The sequence below is a fragment of the Trachemys scripta genome, chromosome 8 (assembly GCF_013100865.1).
Source record: "Trachemys scripta elegans isolate TJP31775 chromosome 8, CAS_Tse_1.0, whole genome shotgun sequence".
Lineage (NCBI taxonomy): Eukaryota > Metazoa > Chordata > Testudines > Emydidae > Trachemys > Trachemys scripta.
In genome coordinates this window covers 66,851,933-66,875,936 of record NC_048305.1, presented here as the reverse complement: position 1 = coordinate 66,875,936, position 24,004 = coordinate 66,851,933, and the positions used below count along the sequence as shown (strand labels likewise).

The window sequence follows — 24,004 nt, the reverse complement described above, 5'->3', positions numbered from 1 at the left end:
CCTAAGGACGGCCCTGATTGGCTGAGACATAGCCCAATATCCAAATTTTTGGTTTTAGATATTGAGAGAGGATTTTTTTCTTCTGACTTTGTGTAGAACATTCTATGTTCATTACCAGCACCAGTTTCTATAATGTAATAGTAGTAAACTTAATGCTTGCTTTGTGATAAGGTAACCTTGTTACAAACCAACGAGTTTTTAATGTGTATTTGTAGGTTTCTGGTATTCAGAGAAACTTCCTATGCATAAATGTGTTCAGAATTCAGGCTCTTATGGAAAGAACTATATTTAGACTGAATGTTATCTTTTTTTCCCCTCAAATTGTGCAGAATGGAAGCTTCCTGTCTGGAGCTGGCCTTGGAAGGCGAGCGATTGTGTAAAGCAGGAGATTGTCGAGCTGGCGTGTCTTTCTTTGAAGCTGCAGTTCAGGTTGGAACAGAAGATCTAAAAACACTTAGTGCTATTTACAGTCAGCTAGGCAATGCTTATTTCTACCTGCATGAATATGCAAAAGCCCTGGAATACCATCACCATGATTTAACGCTAGCAAGGTAATTTTGTATTCTTTTAGGTACATCCTCAATCTCAGTTCTGTTCTTGTGAAGATGAGCAATGGTTTGTTCAGTGAAACATTCATCGTTAATGCTTGTTAGAGACATTGATGTGCTAGTGATGGGAGATTGGGTGGTTTTTAGTATTCTGGCAAATAATTTGGCTATCCCTTTACTGGGGAGATCTAGGGTTGCCAGATTTGTGGATACATAGATAGCTTCCTCTTTAAATCTATCAGTTCTTCACCCTTTCCTGTTTCTAAAGCTAATGCTCCCTGGCTCCCCAAAAATTAAGCTGCCATTAATGTTTACTAGACATAACTCACTAGTATATTTCTCTTTAAAACTAATAATGTGATGTTGTGATTAAAATATACAAAGTATGTGCATTTCATGTGGTGTTTCTACAGCTATCTTTTAAAGATTTAAGGTTTTCATTACATACATTTGATTCTTTTTTCCAAGCCCTTCTAGTTTTCAGACTTTCATGTTTAAATTTTAAGTTTTCAGCAGTGTAATCTAAAGAAGCTATTCCTATACAACAATGAGAAAAAAATTATACCTCAAGTGCAGGAGGTCTGGATAATTATGTTTGACTGTTTAATTGGAAATTTTTCCTCTCTCATGAAGACAAATGTTCTAGTAGAGCTTAATTTAGGTTCTGGGGAAGGTGTGAACATAGTGCTATTGCACTTACTATTCATTGCCAACTTTGCATAATAACGGTATCTAGAATTGACACATTAATTTGTATTGATTTCATCCTTGTCCCCCCCCCAAGACAAATTACAGCAGTCAACAGTTGTAGATTCAAGCCAGAGATTTCAGATTTCCAGAAGAAAAATAGCTTCTTGCATTGACTTTTTTTCTCTTCCTTTGGAGTACTATCACAATTAGCTTCCAGGGGCTGGGTTTTTTGGTGTAACATACCATTAAGTAAGCTGCCATATGCAACTGGTTCCCCCCAGGGTGCCAACAGGAACCAGGGTACCACTGTGCCGCCCTGGCCCACAAGCCTGGGCTCCCTTTTACACTGTACTGCTGTGATAAGCTGCAAAGCCCTCTCTAGCCTGCACTTTCACCAGCATACATACACGAAGGAGCACATCCAGCTGCAGTTACATGCAGGCAGGCTCTCTGACCATCCCCTGCATGGGGAGGCTCCAGCTAGGGTACCTACCAGCTCCTCAGGCAGACACCTCCTCTGGAGTGTAAACCCAAAATTATTCTGTTTTGCGCTGCACAGGGAGCTGTACAGCGTAAGCTCATAAAATTCACCGCCTCCCACAGTGTGGAGAGGAATATGCAACAGCCTTTCTCCCCGAGTTATGATTCTCACACCCTGGATTAAATAAAGTAAAAACAAATTTATAACTACAGAAGAGAGATTTTAAGTGATTATAAGGGATAGTAAATAGATGAAAACAGAATACCTAGCAAATAAACAAAATACGCAAAATAAGCTTAATATACTAAATAGATGGGATATGAATAGCAGATTCTTACCCTAGGTGATGATACAAGCAGGCTGCAGATTCTTAAGAGGCAAGCTGCACTTTCTTACAGCTTGGAATCCCTAGGTGTTCCATTCACAGGCTAAAAATCTCTTTAGCCTAGGTCCAGCATTTCTGCAAGTTCAGTCTTTGTTTCTCAGGTGTTTCCAGGAGTCGTCTTGGGTGGGGAGTCAGTGAAGAACCTCCATGATGTCACTCCCCTGCCTTATATAGGTTTTAGATATGGTGGGAGCCCTTTATTTCAACGCTTTGTTCCCATGCCAAGATGGAGTCCAGCACCAGGTGATCCGATCACATGTTCCTGTAGAGTCCCAGCAGCCATCCCCCACTGTCTGTTTAGAGGGTTCACAGGACGGCTCACCAGGTGGGAGATAAGCTTCTCCTAAATCCTATTGTTTCTTCCTAATGGCTCATTAACCTGAATGGGCCTTTCCCAGCCAGCCATCTAGACTGAGCGCATTTTGCCTAGTGGGCGTTGTCCAGGAATTGCTACATATGAAATAGATACATAGTCAATATTCATAACTTTGGATACAAAAATGATACATGCATACAAATAGGATAATGATATTCAGCAAACCATAACCTTTCTTTCCAATGATACCACACATGCCTTATCTTGCATAAAATACATCATAATTATGCTATAATTATATCCTATTAATATCACTATGAAGAATATGGGGTGCAGTGTCACACCATATACAAAGGTAGTCAATAGCAGTTCTAATAACATTAAAATAAATGTCCCCCACAGTTTCTGCTAAGCTGAATTCTACAATTGAACTCTGTGTATGTGCATATAATTTATTTATAAAAGTAAAATAAACCTATAACCTCATAAATTGTGAACGAAATGTGCACTTTATACTAGTGTAGATCTTATGAAGAGACATATCTTCCATATAATTCTGTTTACAGTTCATTGAACATATTCCTATTGCAAATGTACAGGATTTACTGGATTGTTGTCTTCTTTTAATTTCAGGACCATTGGAGACCAACTAGGTGAAGCTAAAGCTAGTGGTAATTTGGGAAACACCTTAAAGGTACTTGGGAATTTTGAAGATGCTATTGTTTGCTGTCAAAGGCACCTAGATATTTCCAGAGAGCTTAATGACAAGGTAAGAATGGTGAACATTCAGTTACTGTCAATCTGGCTGTAATTTTATAGAACAATAATTATAGAAGTACTAACACATACTGATGAGCCTTTGTATAGTGGTCTTGAGTGGCTTGTCACATAACCACTTACATTATGAAGATACCTGCAAGTTTGAGTGTTCCTACTTACGAAATATTACAGGTGGAAGCACCAGAGGCACAGGCACAATTGCTTTGTTGGGATGCTCTGGGGGTGTAACTCTCCAAAATGATCACAGCTCCCCATTAATAGTCAAGAAACTTGCTTTCTCTGGCTGATGGTTCTAACAACACTGCTCTACAGCCAAAATGCTTTTGAAATAAATGTAGTCAAACTTTACTAATTCTGGGTCACTGAGAATGAAAATGATGCTTAAAATTGTTGATTGGCTCTAGTTTTCAAGATATGCTATTGGGTCAGTATATACGACCCTTGGCTTGGGAATGGCGGAGGATAAGTGAGTTATAAAGGGAAGGGATCTCAATTTAAACCAGAAATGACTAAAATACATCTTTGACTGGATCTATGAATAAATCTATGACTGGGTTTGGACAGTACTTGCTTTTTAGGCAAAACAAGGAATGATGCAATCTGAAGCTGGTATTGTGTCATACATGATATGAATTGCATCATGTTATTCCTAGAAGTCATGGATGATGCAATCATAACGAAGCTTACATCACTCTGCTGAACAAACTGCCCTAGATCAGCTCTAGAAATCATATAGTGTTGTGCTCTCTTATTTGTCAGTGTTTGATTTTTGCAAAGGGACACATTTCTGTTTGGCCAAAGTGAGCAGAGCCTCATACTTGTGTGAACAGTGCAGATAACTTCTGCTATGTTTGTGGTGAAGTGACTTTTGCATCACAAAAGCGCAGTATAACCACTATGGTTAAGAAAGCCTATCACCTTTATTTTGGCTGCAAAATTGGAGATCAGGACAAGAGGTGGGCTCCACACATATGCTGCAACACTTGTGCAACAAATCTTGGCCAGTGGTTGAACAGGAAAAGGAAATCTATGCCTTTTGCAGTGCCAATGATTTGGAGAGAGCCAACAATTACCAGCAATTGTTACTTCTGCATGGTGCCTCCAGTTGGGAAAGTTGTGTCAAAGAAGAAAAAGTGGACTGTGCATTATCCAAACATTCCACCAGCTATACGCCTAGTACCCCACGGAGAAGGACTGCCGGTTCCTGATGCACCAGAATCATTCTCACTTGAGTCAGACGAGGAAGAGGATGAAACTTCTGGTCCTGAACCATCAATGTCACAGGACCCACATTTTCTCCCATCCTCCTCCTCTGAACCACACCTCATAACACAAGGTGAACTGAATGAGCTTGTCAGGGATTTGGAACTACCCAAGAGTAAAGCAGAGCTGTTGGGCTCCAGACTACAGCAGTGGAATCTCCTGGCAGGTGATGTTAGGGTTTCCATGTTCTGTGACTGTCAAAAGGATCTTGTCCCATTCTTCTTCATGGAAGGTGATCTTGTAGCCTGCAACAACATCGATGGTGTGATGGCAGCCCTCAACATTGTTCACGATCCAGATGAGTGGAGACTGATTCATCGAAGTCGAGTCTTAAAGCTGTTTTACTGCATAATGGCAATGTTTTGCCATCAATTCCAGTTGGTCATGCAGTCCATATGAAGGAAACCTATGACAACATGAAACAACTTTTGAGGTGCATAAACTATGACCAACATCAGTGGCAGCTTTGTGGCGATTTGAAGGTTGTTGCTCTCTTGCTTGGTCTGCAGACTGGATACACAAAGTACTGCTGTTTTCTCTGCGAATGGGATAGTCGTGCAAGAGATTCCCACTACATCAAGAAAGATTGGCTACTCCAACAGTCATTGGAGCCTGGGAGGAAAAGTGTTCAGCGTCCACCACTTGTTGAATCAAGGAAGATTTTGTTACCACTCTTACACATCAAGCTGGGTCTGATGAAGAACTTTGTCAAGGCCATTGACAAAACACAAGCAGCTTTCAAGTACCTCCGTGGAAAATTTCCAACGTTAAGTGAAGCTAAGATAAAGGAAGGTGTCTTTGTTGGTCCTCAGATTCGTGAACTTCTTTGAGATGATGCATTTGACCATGCACTGAGTGGCAAGGAAAAGACAGCATGGAAAGCCTTCCAGTTAGTAGCAGTAAATTTTCTTGGAAACAACAAGGCAGACAACTACAGGTTGTTGGTGGAAAACCTCCTCAAGGCATACAAAAGCCTTGGTTGCAACATGTCACTAAAGATACATTTTTTGCACTCTCATCTAGATTTTTTTCCACCGAACTGCGGAGCAGTGAGCGACGAGCACGGCGAGCGATTTCACCAGGACATTGCAACAATGGAGAAACGTTATCAGGGCAAATGGAGCCCATCAATGCTTGCAGACTATTGCTGGACAGTGACAAGAGATGCTCCATTTAATGAATACAAGAGACAAACCAAGAAGCGCCGAGTAGACACTGAATAGGACTAAACTATGTACATAATAGTTTTTTGCCTTTTGTTTCATAATAAATTTTATTTATATAACCCTTTTGCTGATTTTTAAAGTGTTACATAAACAGGACAGGTGAAATATTATCATGTAAAGCAACCATAAACACATGAAAAGACCTAGGTTTACAATTTATGATTAAAACTCTACTATCTACACAATATACATAGACATAAAATGTAAAAACTTAAATATCTTAGAAACAGTAGCCAATCAGTTGTTTTAATTGTCATATTTGAATTCAGCACATCAAAATACATAATAAATAGCACATTTTATCTCTGAAGCAGACGACTTCTCAAAAATTGTAGACCAGTGTAATTGGTGCTGCACAGGATTTCGAAATCTTTCCAACAGATTGATATTGTGTTCTAGGTTGGAGAAGCAAGAGCACTTTATAATCTTGGAAATGTGTATCACTCCAAAGGAAAAAATGTAGCCTGTGCTGGGACTCATGATCCAGGGGAACTTCCAGATGAAGTAAAGGCTGCATTACAAAAAGCTGCAGATTATTATGAGTAAGTAACGATTTCAAAAGGCTGTGACTGAAAAGAGAAAAATCATTAGCTCAAGCAGCATATAAATAGTTTAAAATATTAAGAGACCTTTAGTGTTGTGAATTAAAGTATAGAGTAGCACCAGTTAATGGTACCAGCAGCAATATGTTGGCATTTGGGATAAGTTAATAAAGCATGAAAGGAGTAAAGAGTCATACCTGGGGATTTTTTTTAGGGTAGCTTTGATTTCATTCCTGCTATATGCTTCTCTGTAATACCACACAACTCTTATTTATCTCTATTTGTTATAAATTTCAGAGGGATAGCCGTGTTAGTCTGTATCAGTAAAAACAATGAGGAGTCCTTGTGGCACCTTACCAAGTGCCCCCTCTTGTCAACTTTTGGGAATGGGCTACATCCACCCTAATTGAATTGGCCTTGTTAGCACTGACCCCTCACTTGGTAGGGCAACTCCCATCTTTTCACGTGCTGTATATTTATACCTGCTTACTGTATTTTCCACTCCATGCATCTGATGAAGTGGGTTATATCCCACGAAAGCTTATGCCCAAATAAATTTGTTAGTCTCTAAGGCGCCACAACGATTCCTTGTTGTTTTTACCTGTTATAAGTCATTCCAACATCTTGGGACCCTGCCATCTGCTCAGGAACCAGAATAAGAGATGAAAAGTTAAGACCTGTGCACCAGCAGATCTGAGTTGACATTTGGTCTTTTTCCTTAAGTAACCTCTACCCACTTCGTGCTGGAAACACCACAACTGTCACAGGAGAATGGATGTATTTTGAGATGTACTTTGAGACTGGCTAGCAGGTTCTGAGCAGATGATCTTCCCCTGTTCCAAGAGCTGAGTACTCCAGCCTGCGGAGGATAAAACAGAGGCCTGGTCCCCACTAAGTCCCCACTTCGGACTAAGGTACGCAAATTAAGCTACGTTAATAACGTAGCTGAATTCGAAGTACCTTAGTCCGAACTTACCGCGGTCCAGACGCGGCAGGAAGGCTCCCCCGTCGATGCCGCATACTCCTCTCGGCGAGCTGGAGTACCGGCGCCGACTGCAAGCACTTCCGGGATTGATTTATCGCGTCTTAACCAGATGCGATAAATCGATCCCAGAACATCGATTGCGTGCCGCCGGACCCTCCGGTAAGTGAAGACAAGGCCAGAGTCTAGTATCTGCTGGTATCAGACTGGGTAATGCTTAGTGCTACCTCAAGGCCACTAAGTCAGGCAGTAAAGGGAAAATAATCTCTTCCTTTGTAGTAATGGGAAGACCAATTATTTTCTGGCTTGTAGTTTCCTATGGACAACCTATTAGGTCTCTTTTTTTGTTTTGTTTTTTTTCTTTCCCCCTCATCAGGGAAAACTTGACAATAGTGACAGAGTTGGGTGATAGAGCAGCCCAGGGACGTGCGTATGGAAATCTGGGGAATACACATTACCTTCTAGGCAACTTCAGGAATGCTGTTATAGCCCATGAACAGGTACAAGACTGTACTTCTATGGAATTTTGTTCATTTTAGCAGAACACTTTTCAGCTGCTGATTGATCCTCTGTATGCATGTATTGTCTCTGTAGGCTTTTTAAATGCTAACTTACCATACTTCACTGATACTTAATAGTACAGATTCAAGCGCTTATACAATCTTTTCAAGAGTTGTTTGCTTGAAGAGCAATCAAATGTTGATATGAAGTGGTAAAGCCCTATAAATGTTTTCTTGGAGATAAATTTGTGAAGTGCAATGACTGAGTACATCAGTAAAATTCTGTGTTTTTAAGCGTCTCCTAATTGCAAAAGAATTTGGTGATAGAGCTGCTGAAAGAAGAGCATACAGCAATCTTGGAAATGCCTACATATTCCTGGGCGAATTTGAAACAGCTTCTGAATACTACAAGTTAGTTAATTTATTTCTTATATATAAACATAGTACCAATTCTCTTTTACATAATCAAAGCAGGCAAGTTTTTACCTCTGTTAGTAATAATAATGCGTAGCATTTGATATATTGCTTTATAATCATCCTTACAACACAGATTGGGAGAGAATTAATTATGCAGTGCTTAACGGAATTTTTAAATTAATTTTCTAGTCATTTGACTGTTCAGCCTTTCCTAAAGTCTGGATTTTTGTATTATGTCTTCTCTACCTTTTCTAGTAAGAAGGAATATTTAAAGAGGCACTTCTTCATAGTACAGGTTATTGCTTTCTGTTAACATGCTTTTAGTAGCTTTCTCCTGTGTCCTAAGCATGTTGCCTTGATACCCACCAAATTCTAGGATGATGATCCACAGACTTTAAGTACTTGTATTGAGATTGGTAGTGCATTAAGAAATAACTGAAACATGCCAAAGGCAGTCTTGCATAGTGGGCTATATACTCATACTTTATTCACAAACATCCCTTCTTTATCTCCTAATCTTCTGCACAGCAAGGCAAATATAGTTGCTGCGCAGAGTTCAGTAAAATTAAATGTTAGGTACATGGGCTACATAGGAGTTCAGATTTCAGCTGTGAAGCCCAGGACTCCTCATGTTTTCAAAAGGGAGAAGAACTGACCTGAACATTTGTCAAACATCAGAGGGGTAGCCGTGTTAGTGTGGATCTGTAAAAAGTGACTGTGTGGCCTGTGGCACCTTATAGACTAGCAGACGTATTGGAGCATAAGCTTTCGTGTGACGAAAGTGGGTATTGACCCACGAAAGCTTATGCTCCAATACGTCTGTTAGTCTATAAGGTGCCACAGGACTCTGTCGCTTTTTATTGGTCAAACAGTTAACTAAGTCAGCAATCAAGTCTGCCTTGATAGCTACAGAAGTATCCTAACACTACCTACTCCTATTGATTTAAACATTTGCTGTGTCTGTTATTTTCTAAAGTTGGCATCATACTTTGTGTAAACTGCACTCTGGATTTTTTTATACAGTGAAGAAAATCAGCATAAATAATGCAGTAATGAAGCAGCTGGCTAAAGTTAGAATATGCAGTTTAAGGGCCCAGTCCTCCTCCCATTGAAAACAATTGGACTTTTTTTTTTCCATTTTAAGGTTAGAGTTAAATAGGAAGGGGAAAAACTGTAATTATTCTCTTGTGGGATGATTATTTGCAAAACAAGGTTGAATTTTACCATTTTATCCAGGCAACTGTATTGATTTTAGTGGGGTTGCACAGGTATAGATTGAGAACAGAATTTTTCCCGTAGTGATTTTTTGAGGCTAATAATCCATTCTCTTAGGAAGACACTACAACTGGCTCGACAGCTTAAAGACAGAGCTGTGGAAGCACAGGCTTGTTACAGTCTTGGAAATACATACACTTTGCTCCAAGACTATGAAAAAGCAATTGACTATCATCTGAAGCACCTTACAATCGCTCAGGAACTGAATGATAGGTAAGTCCTTTGGAGCCAATATTGTATATTTAACCTAGAGGGATAATAGGATTGACCCTTCGTCTCCTGTAATTGTTCTGTATATGGAACTTGCTTTGAAATCAATATGAGTTCCCGGCATGGATTGGCTCTAGGATTATACCCTTCATAGGAAAAAGTGGTAGTCTTAAAGATATCACATTAATGAATCGTGAGATGAAAGGTAGACTTTGTGCAGTTGTATTGAGATGAAGAGTATCCTGTGACTTATGGAATCACTGATACTGTTAGACTGACTTCCACCTGTCAGCTTTTTGGTTAATTGTTAAGGGAAGAGACAGCAGCTCTCAATCTTTACTTCGAAACAAATGATTGCTGTAATTTTGTAGCCTTCTCATACCAATAGATGCGGTTTTGTGCCTTCACTGGGGAGGAATGACGTGGAGAGAAAAGGACAAGTCCACTAAAATGATATAGTTTTTAAATGCAGATAATTTTTAAGCCCTGTATTTTAATATGCAGGGCAACTAAAATTGCTTTATAATTTTTAAATGTTATGCTTATTGATTTGTAGAGAAAGACTTGTTAAGAATGGGCCAGAGAATGCAATTCAAGCAAAAAATGCTTATGAACTGGATTACAAAATGTGGTCCCTATGCATTTTTAAACTCTTGGGTCCTTTGTATCATTATCAGCATCTTGTCATTTGAATCATAATGTTCACAAGACTGAAGGAGTGATTTGTCTGTTCTGTAAAGTAAAAATCAAAGATCTTACCTTCACAAAATTCCTAATTTAAGTAGCAAGTGTTTTAAATGAATGCTGAATAGATTGTTTAAATACTTGGTTAAATGTCTTTCATTACTGCCTATAATGTACTTAATATTTTGGTGCTTGAAATGGGAGTTTTCCTACGCTTACTGGGCCCAGCAACAGATTCTGTCCCAGAAGCTACAGCATGAAATTCTGACCACCTGGGATTACAACTGAATATTTGCTTCAATTGTGTTACAGAATTGGTGAAGGAAGAGCGTGCTGGAGTTTAGGAAATGCGTACACAGCATTAGGAAATCATGACCAAGCTATGCACTTTGCAGAAAAACATTTAGAAATTTCAAGAGAGGTATGACTTGCGCATTCTTCTGTTTTGGCTGTTGGCTTTTCCTCTTGAAGATCTTTCTAATGTCACACATCCAGACTGCATGACACATTGTGTTTGGAGGAAGAAAATAAAAAATCTGTCTCAACTTAGTGTCATCTGAGCTGGGTTAGTTTACAGTGGCCCCAGTAAATGTGTGTGAAGAGGAAAAATAGTTGGAATGAAAAGTTGTGGCTTTGCACCTAATGCATTAGTAAAAGGATTCAAGAAGAGTCTTTCTGTATGGAAATGTCACCACTGTAATGGTGTCAAGGCCATAGCCACAAAGTAATCGTGTAATATTCTTGGAAAGCAAAAGGTACAGCATTCGTAGATTTTTCTTAAATATCAACAAAAATTGGCAAAAATAGCAACATAAGTTGTCAGCAGACTAATTATTCACTTTCTATTTTCTGTCACCTTGTGAAATGCTGTTCACTTTCTCTGGTGCATCAGTCAACTTTGCCTAAATGCACACCAAATTTTAAGATGTTGAAATGAAACTTTAAATCCATAAGCAGCATGCTCTCATTCTGCAATTGTGGGCTGAGATGGATATATCTACCTCAGGCCACAATTGCAAAATGAGAGCACACACATGCGCAGATATGTGTTTGCTTGCTGTGTTTGATTTTGATTCATGGGATAGGTGCTCAGAGCATCTGACTGATACCAATAGTTACATTTTTAGAAATTTGAGGAAATAAATAATAACTGAATAAACATATTCAAATGTACTTGGTTGCAGGTAGGGGATAGAAGTGGAGAATTAACAGCTAGACTTAACCTCTCAGATCTTCAAATGGTGCTTGGTCTAAGCTACAGCACAAACAACTCCATGATGTCAGAAATCCATGCTGTAGATAATAGTTTGAATGGTAAGTGCTTCTTTCCAGCATATTTTTTTAGCTGAAGTTGAGAGGAAAAAATGATTGCTCCTTTTATTGTGTTCAGAGGCTTTTGCATTTGTGTTTCTCACTCTCCTATCTCCCTCCCTCCCCGCCCCCCAAATATCTGCTTGTTCCATTTGGAATATTGGGCCTTCTTTTTGATAAAGGGATCTTTTTATGTTTGGAAGACTTGCATCATGGAATCAGACAGACCTGCAACACAGGCTGTCCCGCTCCACAAGTTGAATGGTCTAAATCTGAATGTTCCCCAACCACTTCATTTAAGGGGAGAAGAGAGGCTGATGTTGCTATGCAGATCCTCCAAAAAAATGTCAGTCCTCTAATAAAGAGGGAAGTTGGAGGACCTGACTTTTTTCCAAATTAGAGGAAAGAATGCTTAAAACAATCCCATTTAAAAAAAAATAAAAAATTAAAGCCGCATCTTAATAGAGCTGGAAAGAATGCAAACAAAGTTCAATTTTTGCTTTATAGTCCATTGTTTACATTTTGTCTGTGGGTAATTTTTTTTTTTAAATGAGAGCAAATATGTAACAGCTTTTTTTTTTTTTTTTTTAGAAAAAATCTGAGATAAGACTGATTTTATGCACCAGATTACAGGTTTTGCCTTGCCTCCTTTCTCCATAGCATTCTTACTGGCATTGGGGAGCTTACAACAAAAATCGTGGGCTCATATGATGTCCCTCTTCCTCTGTCTAAACTTCCTAATCAAACCTTTCTCTCCCTGCTCCCCATCCACAGTTGTGTAGCCTCTTCAAAACTCGGTTGATCTTCTGTGACTTTGTAGTGTAATGCCGATTATTTTTAGAAAGTGCGTGGTATTTTGATGCAAGAGCATAGCATTCCTGGATCAAAGAATCTTATTGCAAGGAGACAGTCTATATTTGTGTTTTAAGGTAATTAGCCTTAAACTCTGAAGTGCAAAACCAAGTGTTTTCAACCTGGGTACTCTACAGATGTTTACTCCATGCTAATATTTTTTTACTACATCATTTTGGAACTTAAAATTACCACGTCTTAAACCTTAGATGGTATATACCACAACATAGCTTTGAAATGTAGAAAATGCATCTTTCCCCTTCATAGGCAACCAACTTATTTAGTCTTATTTCATCTCTTCCCAAAGGTGCAAGATCCAGAGTAGGACGCCGTCACAGTATGGAAAACATGGAACTTATGAAATTAACACCTGAAAAGGTTGGCACTTCCTTTCTTTTCTTTCTGTTCTGAGTAGTAGAATTGCAGTAATGTTTCATAGCTTTCAGTGCACCAGTGCTATGAAATGCCTAACGTGAATCATTCCATATAAATTCTTCATTCAAATGATAGGAGCATGGGTTTTAAGGCAAGATGATCAGAAATTGTATATACTAACAACTTTAGAAGTGGCTAGTAAAATCTTGATCAATGAAATGAAGTGTCAAGCAGATACAAATCTAGAGAAGTCAGAGACATGTTCAATAACTAGTTGTGGCAAAGAGTATTCATGATCAAAAGCACAATGGTAGCAAAGTCAGTCCTATGTAATGGTTTACTGGAGGATGTTCTCTCAGAAATGTAGAATTTATTTTCTGCAGTACACATCAGAAGTGTGTAGGGAGTGTGTATTTCCCCTAAGAGCTTCAGTTTATCTGGGTAGTCACGTGATTCAGAATAAAATGAAAGGGAAGCTGTCCATAGAACTTGGAGCAATCATTCCTCAGCTATGAAACAATTTCATATTTTTATTTATATATCAAATTTTTATAGTGTTTTGTTTGAGGTTCTCAGAACATTTTGCAAACAATTAAGCCTTTCAACATCCACGTTAAGTAGATATATTTTAGAAATGTAAAAGCTGAGGCACTGTAAGGTCACACAGGAAGTCTGTCAGAGCTGGGAATAGAACAGAGGTCTCCTGACTAGTAGTGATGTACCTTAACCTCAAGGCAAGAGTTATCTAAAATGAACCTGTTTGCCTCATGAGCCAAGTTGACAATTTTGTATAAATCCATGTTTCCCAAAGGATTTTAATGGGAGGTTGGAACTTCTACTTCAACCTCCATCCTGGGACACTATTCATCCCCATCTCCTCCAATAGTACAAACCTGTTCACTAGTTTTGCAGATAAGAGAGTTAAATCTCTTCCAGAACTGACATGTTGGGCAGCTGATGGTGCTGAAGTTTGTCACTTCTTGCACTCTGACCCCCTGCTGGGACTGATATACAAGATCCTAAGTTTGGCCTCCAACCTGCATCTCCCACAATGTACTGCTGAACATTCAGCTAGTTCCAGCTGAAGTTTTTTATCCTATACTGCTCTGATCACTTAAACTTTTGCTTAGGTGATACCTTTTAAAAATATGAGTCCTGTATGTGACAGTATAGGCTGGGGTACTGTGTAATGAGAGTTTTGCAAGATGCCTCTATAAGAACCCAAAACTAAATATAGCATCGCTGTAACAAAGGACTTCCTTTGAAATACTGCTCTTCTAAACTCAAGAGAAGGAGTTTAATTGAGGGTTGAGGTTCCAAAGACATAATGGGGGGAAAAGTCCAGCTTAGGAGCCTGATTTTAGGAGTTTAGATAAGGCCAAAAGCAGAGGCTCCGAAAGACCTTAAGATATGTCTAGAATATCCAACACTAAGAGACTGTACAAATAAGAAGGCGTTAGTGCCAGCCAATGAATGGTTTTGTCAGAACCAGAATATTTGTTTAGTCTTTATCAGCTTCTAATGCAGCTATACCTAATTATGTCAAGAGGGCAAAAAATACTGGTACAGTAATCTCTGAGTAGGAATCTGCCTTATAGCATTAACCAAGCTTAGGTCCCTGATATCCTTCTGTTTTGGCAGCCACCTCTGCTTTCAGAGCCATGCTGCTACTGTTGTCTGGCATCTGTGTAACAAGGGAGAAGTCTGATTTTAAAATTCAACTGCACAGTTTCCCTATGAAAAAGCTCTAAAAGGCTCCTATGTCATCACAATGTACAGTCAACCTGTGGAACTCTGCCAGGATGTTGTGAAGGCCAAGACTATAATAGGGTTAAACAAAGAACTAAATAATTTCATGGAGGATAGATCCATCAATGGCTATTAGCCAGGATGGGCAGGGATGCAAAACCATGTGCTGAAGTGTCCCCTAGCCTCTGTTTGCCAGAAGCAGGGAATGGGCAACACAGGGTGAATCACTTAATGATTACCTTTTCTATTTATTCCATCTGAAGCACCTGGCATTGGCCATGTTGGAAGGCAGGATACAGGGCTAGATGGACCATTGGTCTGACCCAGTATGTCCGTTATGTTTGTTATGTTAAGGGGTTTGACTTTCTGAGGAAAAGACAAGTTTACTTAAAAAATGCTCTAGCATTTTAATTTACAGCTTAAGTTACAGTTCTAAATTTCACTGACAATATTGAAAGATTTTAATTCTATTACTCTCTCTGAATGGAATGTTCTTTCTTTGATTCACTGACATTGAGCTCATTTCCTATTGTATGTTAGAGATAATAGAAGACTCCATAGTCACAGGTCAGGTGATGTAACCTAACAGTTAAATTTTGTTCATCCATCTACTGAAAAGGAAACACACACAATCTAGAGATTCGTCACTGATGGGGAGTGAAGCTAGTTAGATGATAGGCAGCAGCATATGTAAAGAAGGCTTGTTTCATCTGACTCTTGTTTTCTTAGATTCAGAACTGGAACAGTGACATTCTTGCTAAACAGAAACCCCTGGTTGCCAAACCTTCAGCAAAGCTGCACTTTGTAAATCGACTAAAAGGCAAAAAGTACAAAAATGGCAAATCCTCCAAAGTTCTGCAGGATGCTAGTAATTCTATTGATCATCGACTTCCAAGTTCTCAGAGGGTATGTTTGGAGAACTAAAGCCTAAACAGGTTTAATTGTTTGCTTGGTAAAAATTTCTAAGTTACAAATGAGTGCTCATTTCTGGAGTTGTGTTAATTTCAGTTCTTATTGTTCACTTGATCAGAAAAAAGTGATTTAAAGTATAGTAACTCCACGCTTAACGTTGTAGTTATGTTCCTGAAAAATGCTACTTTAAGCAAAAGGATGTTAAGCGAATCCAATTTCCCCATAAAAAACCAGGGAATTTTTTTTGCCAGACAAGACTCCTCTCTCTCTCTCTCTCACTCACTCACACACACTCTCACACTCACACACACACACACACACACAGTTTTAAACAAACAGTTTAATACTGTACACAGCAATGATGATTGTGAAGCTTGGTTGAGGTGCTGGGAAGAGGGTGGGATATTTCCCAGGGGATGCCTTACTGCAAAATGACGAACTAGCACTTGGCTGAGCCCTCAAGGGTTAACACGTTGTTAATGTAGCCTCATACTCTACAAGGCAGCATGAATGGAGGGAGGAGACACAGCATGAAGAGAAGAACAGGAGTACTTGTGGCACCTTAGAGACTAACAAATTTTGTTAAATTTGTTAGTCTCTAAGGTGCCACAAGTACTCCTGTTCTTCTTTTTGCGGATACAGACTAACACGGCTGCTACTCTGAAGCATGAAGAGAGAGACAGAGACTCACATTGTGTGTGTGACGCTCATTGCCCCTTTAAGTACGCTGAGCCCACTGTAAGTACACTGCCTTTTTAAATAGATCAGCAAGTTGAGACAGCAGCTGCCAGCAAGCTCTCTCCATGTCCGTCTGTCCCCCCGCTCTGAGGAGATGAGGTACAGGAGAGGAGGGAGACACCCTGACATAGCACCCCTCTTCTCCCTCCCCCGCCCTGCACAGCAAGCAGGCGGCTCCTGGGAGCAGCTCCAAGGCAGAGGGCAGGAGCAGCAACGAAACAACTTTAAGCGGGATGATGTTGAGTGAGGAGTTACTGTACAGAACTAGCTTTGTCACAAGATTAATAAATGTTCAATTTCATGTTAAATTTGAAAGAAGTGAAGTAATAAAAATTAAGTTAACTTGATCCAAGGTCAGAGGAGAGAATCTATTTGTGATAATGAGAACTAAAGCAGCAACTGGAAACATGTCTCTGGCTTATACCTGGCAGCTTTATTTTCCTTTTGACTACTAACTCTGCCATATAATGCTCACATTTCAATTGTTTTAAAAGATCTTCCACGAGTGGGCTTGTTTTGTTGACTTGATCACTTTCCATTGTAACATCGTGTTTAAACAATATCCAAATATCAAACATGACCGGATTAAACTGCCATAACTTCTGCATTACAGTTCAATAGGGGACAATCGTAACCCAAAGTTTCCCTGACACTCTTGCCTATCTTTTCAGAAAAACAGTCCTGATATGACTGGAGATGAAGGGTTCTTTGACTTGCTGAGCCGGTTTCAAAGCAACAGGATGGATGATCAGAGATGCTGTTTCCAGGAGAAGAGCAGAATGACAGCTGCAACATCATCCTCCACCCCACCTAAAACAATGAGAAAATGTACATTTTTTTGATTGATTGTTTGAAAAAAATCTACCCAAATCATGTGCCTCTGTCTTGGCTTGATGTCAGTCTTTTAAACTATTCTAACACTCAAGATTTACTGTTCCAAGGCACATTTCCAGACTAACTTGTTTGCTTTCTCCTTCCATCTTCAGCCTTTTCTACTTCCATGGTCTCACCGCACACTGATGAATTTTTAGATCTACTTGCAAGCTCACAGAGCCGCCGCCTAGATGATCAACGAGCCAGCTTTAGCAATTTACCTGGGCTTCGTCTCAATCAGCACAACAGTCAGTCAGTCCTTGGCCACCTAATGGCTAGCAACAACAGAGAATCAGATGATGACTTCTTTGATATCTTAATAAAATGTCAAGTAAGTCAATAAGAACGGTATGTGGACAAAACTGCTGCTCAGTTACATGGGATGGGGCTATTACATTACATTGAGGGTCAAAAGAACTGGGTGTTCATGTAATTTGCCCCCACGAGGTCTTATTTACCTCATCTCAAAAATGGGGATAATGACTATATCTGTAAGCACTTTGAAATTGATATATGAAAAGCATTCTAAAAGTGCTAGGTGCTATAATATGTGCAGAGTTGGAGAGAAAATTCAGTGAGGTTTTTTCTATGTTTTTAACTTATGTCACTGCAATCTTTACACTCAACATCAGTAAGACTCTTGATACTAGAAATATTAGGCTCTAAATTCAATCTGTGAATGACGCTTCCTATTGAATCTTTCAGAATATATTGAAATGAGGAGTACATTGAGGTTCTTTGACAGCTTGCTCATGTCAATTCCATGGTAGGTGTGCGCGCGCGCAACATGCACAGTTGCTGGATGTTTTTTCCTTAGTGGTAGCTGTAGGGGCTGGCCCTGTCGCCCCCGGGAGCCTGTGCTTATGCGATGCCAGTATAAGGGGCGCTGCTAGGCCCCCCCCCGTTCCTTCTTACCGCACAGGACGGTTGCTGGAGTGTTTCTTGCCTTGCAAGCTTTCCAGTGGGTTTTGGACTTTGTTGTTCTGTATATAGTTAAAAGTTTAGTTGATAGCTGTAGTTAGTTAAGGTAGATAGCAGTCCCGTATCGGGACGTTGTCATAAGAATGGGGCATGCCCTGGTCCCCGGGTTTCAAATAGTCTGTTGCCGGCGTTAAGTCCATGCCAGTGAAAGACCCCAATTCAAGCTGCTTAAAGTACCTTGGGGAAGCCCACATTAAGGACGGGTGCAAAATCTGCAGGGCTTCAGGATATGTGCACAAAAGGACAGGGACATTTGTTTGAAGACCCTGTTAATGGAAGCAGCACTTAGACTGACCTTGGAGTTGTGCCGCTCTGATTTTGCACTGAGCAATCAGCCTGGGTACGGAGCACTCCCCTCGCACCATTCACTGTTTTCGGTGCCAAGGAAGAGGCACAAGAAACTGGGCGCCAAAAGAGGGCACTCCCCAGTGCCAAAGAGGGATAGGTGGGGAGTGATTGATAAGGTGATACCCATGCCGGGCCTCTTGTCCTCCCCAGAGGTGCAGTCTGTGGTGGTGACTCCACCGAGGGCAACAAGCCCAGTCCAGGACTCAACACTGACTCCTGGGAGCCCCATCGACACCTGAAGCATTGCAGGCAGCAAGGGACCTAATGTCCCCCCAGTGCTGCCCATGCCCTGAGATCCCCAGTTGGCTTCCTCAGTCGTTGAAGGTGACCACCACCAGAGAAAGACCCTCCATGGGCCCACCACTGGTCTCCAGCTTCACAGCACTGATCCCCACTTCGTGACACATATCCACGATCCCATGTCAATGGTCACTGGCTCCACAGCACCAGTCTCCAGCTCCCCTGTCATCGCCGACAGGCGGACATGGCAATGGCTCCACCATGGTCTCCATGGGAGGAATTCACGTCGGAGGCCGGGGATGAATCCATTCTGAGGAGACACCAGCATCAGCCTTTGGCGCCACACCTTCTGCAGATGCTTGGCCACTGGGGCAGTGGTTGGTACAATGGCAACATTGGAACCTGTGGGGGTTCCCTCTGATGCCAGGTTCCTACTCCCAGCTGTCATCCTTGGTTGTATTCAAGAGACGAACCACTGTGCCGCCCCAGCTAGTGCTGGACTCAGACTGCAACCCAGTATCAGGACCCCGGTAGTGGTCCCCGTGGAGGCAACCCCAGGCAACCGTGGAGAAGGAACCAGCCCCTCCTATGGTTGTAGCCTCTTCCTCATCGTCCCTAGATGTGGAGGTCGCAGGTCCTGCCAACCCACTGCCACCATACGACTTCAGGGTTTATCAAGAGCTCCTTAAACAAGTCGCCACAAGCTGGAGGTGGAGGAGCGCAAGGAGCCCATGGACAGCCTGTTCGACATTTTAGCTGCAGCGGCCCCCTCCAAAGTGGCCCTACCAGTCCATGAAGGGGTGTTGAAGCTGGTGAGGGCGCTGTGGCAGATCCCATCTTCCCTGCCTCTGACCTTGAAAAGGACAGAGAAAAAATATGTCCTGGCTAAAGGGTTTGAATATATGTACTTGCACCCTCCCGTTTCCAGTTTTTATAGCAGTCTTTAACTTGATAAAGTAGGAACCTGCTTCTACATTACTGCATCCAGTTTAGTACAAAATTAGCGATTTTTAAAAGGAATGACTGAAGCATTTCACCCTGGACATCTCCAGACAGATTTAAACTTCTAGTTTCATTACATGTGCAAATGAGAGAGAAAATTAAAGCAATAACTAAAACAATCAAGAGTGCCAGTAATGCAAGATGGCTGATTGAAGCTGAAACAACATAATAGTAGCTGCAAGCCTCCATACAAGAAAAATATTCCCACTTAATGCACAATATATAGCTGAAAAGAAACGAGTTGGTTTCTAAGCAGCAGAAGATGCTGTTCAAGAACAAAGTATTACAAGGTCTCTGCCACTTGCTTAGATAGCAAATAATAAATGCAAACTTCTCTCCTGTAATCCTCCTTAACTTGGGATGTATGGTTGGGTGCATTATGCTATCTAAACCTAGATAAGAGGTAAAGTCCAGTACAGTCTCAAGGCACTCTGTGAAAGATGAAAAATTCTTCCACTGCTACCATCAGCCTTAAGCTTAATTGGTTAGGTGGCTGACTGAAAAAGAAGATTGATATCCCAGCTTCCCTGTAATATTCATTGGAACTCTGAGGAAGACTGCTTCTAGCTATCATAAGTTTGTGCTTAGTACAAGTAGGACTTTGATTAAAATATGGTATGTATTACTTGAAATTCTACAAACAACGACTAAATTTACAAAACCATTGAAGGAGGTGTTGAAGGATTTTAATGGATTACAGCTGTCAGTCTCAGTGGAAATCTGTCTTGATCTAGTAAACAAAACTGGAACCTCATAAGGACAAAACTTTTTAATGCAGAGAAGCTATGAAATATTTCTACTACTTCGTTAACATGAGTGATCCGAAATAAAGGTCAGGCTGGGTCCAGAACAGAAAGAGGATTAAATGGAATGTAAAAGTTAGTTCCTTTTCTTAACACTGAAGAGCTTGAATTCTACCCTAAATCTGTTGCAGTAGCCAGAGAAGTGCCACACTTTGCATCAGACTGATGGCAATTTGTGGAAATAAAGTTAGAGGATATTGTGTAGACTTCTATTCAGTTTTAAAAATAACTGCACACTTCTGTGCAGTCAGTACAGCATTAATAGTGTGTACTTCAGCACATTGCTGTAGTTAAACCATTGCAATAGGCTAGATGCTTTAAAATAAGTCGGTAAAAATGTGCCTGTATCCAAAGGAAGGAAGTAGTATAATAGGTAGAAAGTATCCTTGTGACTCCTACTGATGTTGTGTGTTTTGTAGAATCACCTGCTTTCCATTCTGTATAATGTGTACTTTCATGTTGGAATGGCAGATATATTTAGGGTGGTGCAGGTGTTTTTCTTATTAAGCCTTTGTGGAGTCTTACACTTAAGGAAAATGATTTGGGTTTTTCCAGTGTGAGGAAAATATTTACACCCCCTATTGGAGATAATAGGGGTTGCAGAGGATGAAGTCCACAGCAGAATTTAGCGCTAGGAAAATTACTATTTAGTCCAGCACTACTTGGACACATTTTAAATGTGTTGTTACTGCCAGAGAAGGAGGGATGTAAAAGAGTCTCCTCAGAAGCATAGAACCATAACGTTAGAAGGGATGGCAAGGGTCATATAGATGCAGGATTTGTTGCATTTAATCCATCCAAGACAGATGGCTATCTAGCCTCCTTTTGAAAATCTACAGTAACGGAGCTTCTACAGTAACAGAAAATCTACAGTAACGGACTCCCTAGGCAGTCTGTGGTAGAATGTGAAATCTGTTACGATGAGAAGATTGCTGCCATGCACTTTAGTAATTTCTTACAGCAGACAATACAGATATACTTACAGAAACTACTGTGAAGCCAGATAAGCTTTACCTCTTCAGTTTGCTCAATATGTTTTACTGGGCTTTTAAGTGAAAATAGCAAAACAAGAGAATCTGTAGCTAAAAAAAATTTAAACTAGAGGATTCCACCCACCTGTCCATTGCTAGCAGTGGAGTTGGATCAGAGCCAGAATTAACTGCTTCTTCATTTTTTATGTAAGATGCAACTGTACATAAATTAATCCTAGTTAAGGATTCTGCTACAGGTTGGTCTGTGGCATTTAATTTAATAATTTAAAATAAATGTCTTCTTCCATTCCCCTCCTGTTTGATTTTCCATTTTATTCCTGAGTTAAACACATAGCTGAAGCCTTTTGCAATTGTATTCTTCTTTATTAACTATAGGAGTGATGTCAGATACAGAAAATCAAATTGGGAATGGAAATTAACTCTTACATGCCCTCATGTAAGGGATGAATGGCACTAATAAGGTTGAGGGAGAGTCTAGTTTCCATATAGATAGAAAATAGGAATACAAAACCAAAATATTCCCCTGCAAAAATGTTATTCTTTTAATACTACTTAGAGAATTTTTCACTTGACCACAGCTCAAAGAGCCTACTCACACCTCAATGGACTCACCAGAAACTAAACTAAATCACATTGTTAACTTAGGCCTGGTCTACACTAACCCCCCAATTCGAACTAAGGTACGCAACTTCAGCTACGTGAAGTCGACATACCTTAGTTCGAACTTACTGTGGTCCAGACGCGGCAGGCAGGCTCCCCTGTCGACTCCGTGTACTCCTCTCGCCGAGCAGGATTACCGGAGTCGATGGCGAGCACTTCCGGGTTCGATTTATCACGTCCAGACAAGATGCGATAAATTGAACCCAGAAGTTCGATTGCCTGCCGCCGAACTAGCGCGTAAGTATAGACGTACCCTTAGTACACAAATCTAATACAGGATGTTTTTGATGAGACATCTTCAATGGGTATGTTAGAGTATTTCCCATCCAACTGCTAGAGGGGAGGGAGGAATTTGAGCTGCCCGCACACTGGGTAAGGCTATATACTCTCAGTATTAACTATGCCAGTATTCTAGATGCAATATTACTATAATTTTATTAAAATCCTGTTTTACTAATAAGACATCCTGATTGCTTTTAATGAATCTGTTCCTGTGCATAAAAATAAACGTTCTGCAGTGAGAAAATACAGAATATTAACAATGAAATAGTAAGTGTATCATTGTATGAGCTTCTGAAAGGCATTGGTTAAATTTCTCTTGTTAAATCTTTAGGGTTCCAGATTAGATGATCAAAGATGTGCTCCACCATCAACTGCTACAAAAGGACCAACTGTACCTGATGAAGATTTCTTCAGCCTTATTTTGAGATCACAGGCCAAGAGAATGGATGAACAGAGAGTCCCTTTACCTTCCAGTATAAAGAGACTAAATCCTAACGAAGACTTTTAGAAAGTGAAGCCTTGTTGGAATTTCAACTACAGCACAAAGATTAGGGGGTCGGCTTGTACTGTATTTTTTTAACAAAGAATCTGTCACTTTCCTTTGTTTGCAGGGAAAATGATAATATGCCTTTAAAGGAAAAGGGTTTTTTGTAGCCCTAATAATGTTTGGATATCCAGTTAAAAGTGTATTGTGTAAATAGTTTTACTTTTCAAAAATAGTGCTAGTAAATTGACAGTTGTACCTTCCTGTGATGAGTATTCTGCAAAAGGTATGGTCTACAGTTGCTACTACTGCTAGAGATTAACTGTATGTCAAAGCTTAAATGAGTCACTGAGTACTTTCTTTTAACTATCTAAAGTGGATAGCATTGTGATCAGTAAGATGTAGTGTTTAAGGTACTCTGCTTCATTGATTAAAACGCTACAAGTTTATGGCAGTTTAACAGTAATACAAATTTCATAGTTCTATATGTCCTTTTTAAAAAACTTTTTTTCCCAATTTGTATGTTTACCTTTCCTGGAACGAACATTTAGTCCCTGGACTTTTTTATACCAGTTTTTTTTTTTTTTTTTTTTAAACCCACAAACTGAGGAATAAATTACCTCTGACTGGTGTGTGTGTGCGCCTTCAAGCTACTGAAAACCTAATTGGGATTGGAAAAGTTGTTCTCTGCAGAACTCAGCTCATCATAACAAGACTTTTACTGACTCATCTTGATATCTGAAGTCAGAAAAAACAATTTCCAATTTGGCTTAGGACACAGTTTCTACTCTAAGTTATCTCCTAAAAACCACGATTGCTGGCTTCTCATAGCTTAAATTGAACATATCACATGCTGGCCACTTTTCTTAAAAAGTTACTTTATTTAAACGCAAAAATAAGCTCTTGCTTTACACGCAGGCTTGGTTTACTTTGAAATACATACATTTACCAGTTCTCCATCACAAGACTTTTATAAACATAGGGAGAGTGTTGATCCATAAGGAGCAAAAATCTGAAGGATGAGAATTTGCTAGGAATCCAGTCTTCTTCATTAAGGGGCAAGCCATAGCTAGTGTCTCACTTGCCAACTGGCATTGAAAGTG

At 40.1% G+C, this 24,004-nt stretch overlaps 1 protein-coding gene across 1 annotated transcript; it reads left to right on the top strand.

Moving 5' to 3' along the window:
- Nucleotides 1-210: 210 nt before the first annotated feature.
- On the top strand, nucleotides 211-23,855 carry GPSM2 (G protein signaling modulator 2). The gene is made up of 13 exons (XM_034778824.1): nucleotides 211-551; nucleotides 3,054-3,189; nucleotides 6,089-6,231; nucleotides 7,590-7,713; nucleotides 8,009-8,124; nucleotides 9,463-9,618; nucleotides 10,612-10,720; nucleotides 11,484-11,613; nucleotides 12,770-12,840; nucleotides 15,316-15,492; nucleotides 16,908-17,064; nucleotides 17,223-17,440; nucleotides 22,749-23,855. The coding sequence occupies exons 1-13, from the start codon at nucleotides 298-300 to the stop codon at nucleotides 22,923-22,925; spliced, it is 1,968 nt and encodes a 655-aa protein (XP_034634715.1). The 5' UTR covers nucleotides 211-297; the 3' UTR covers nucleotides 22,926-23,855.
- Nucleotides 23,856-24,004: the final 149 nt, after the last annotated feature.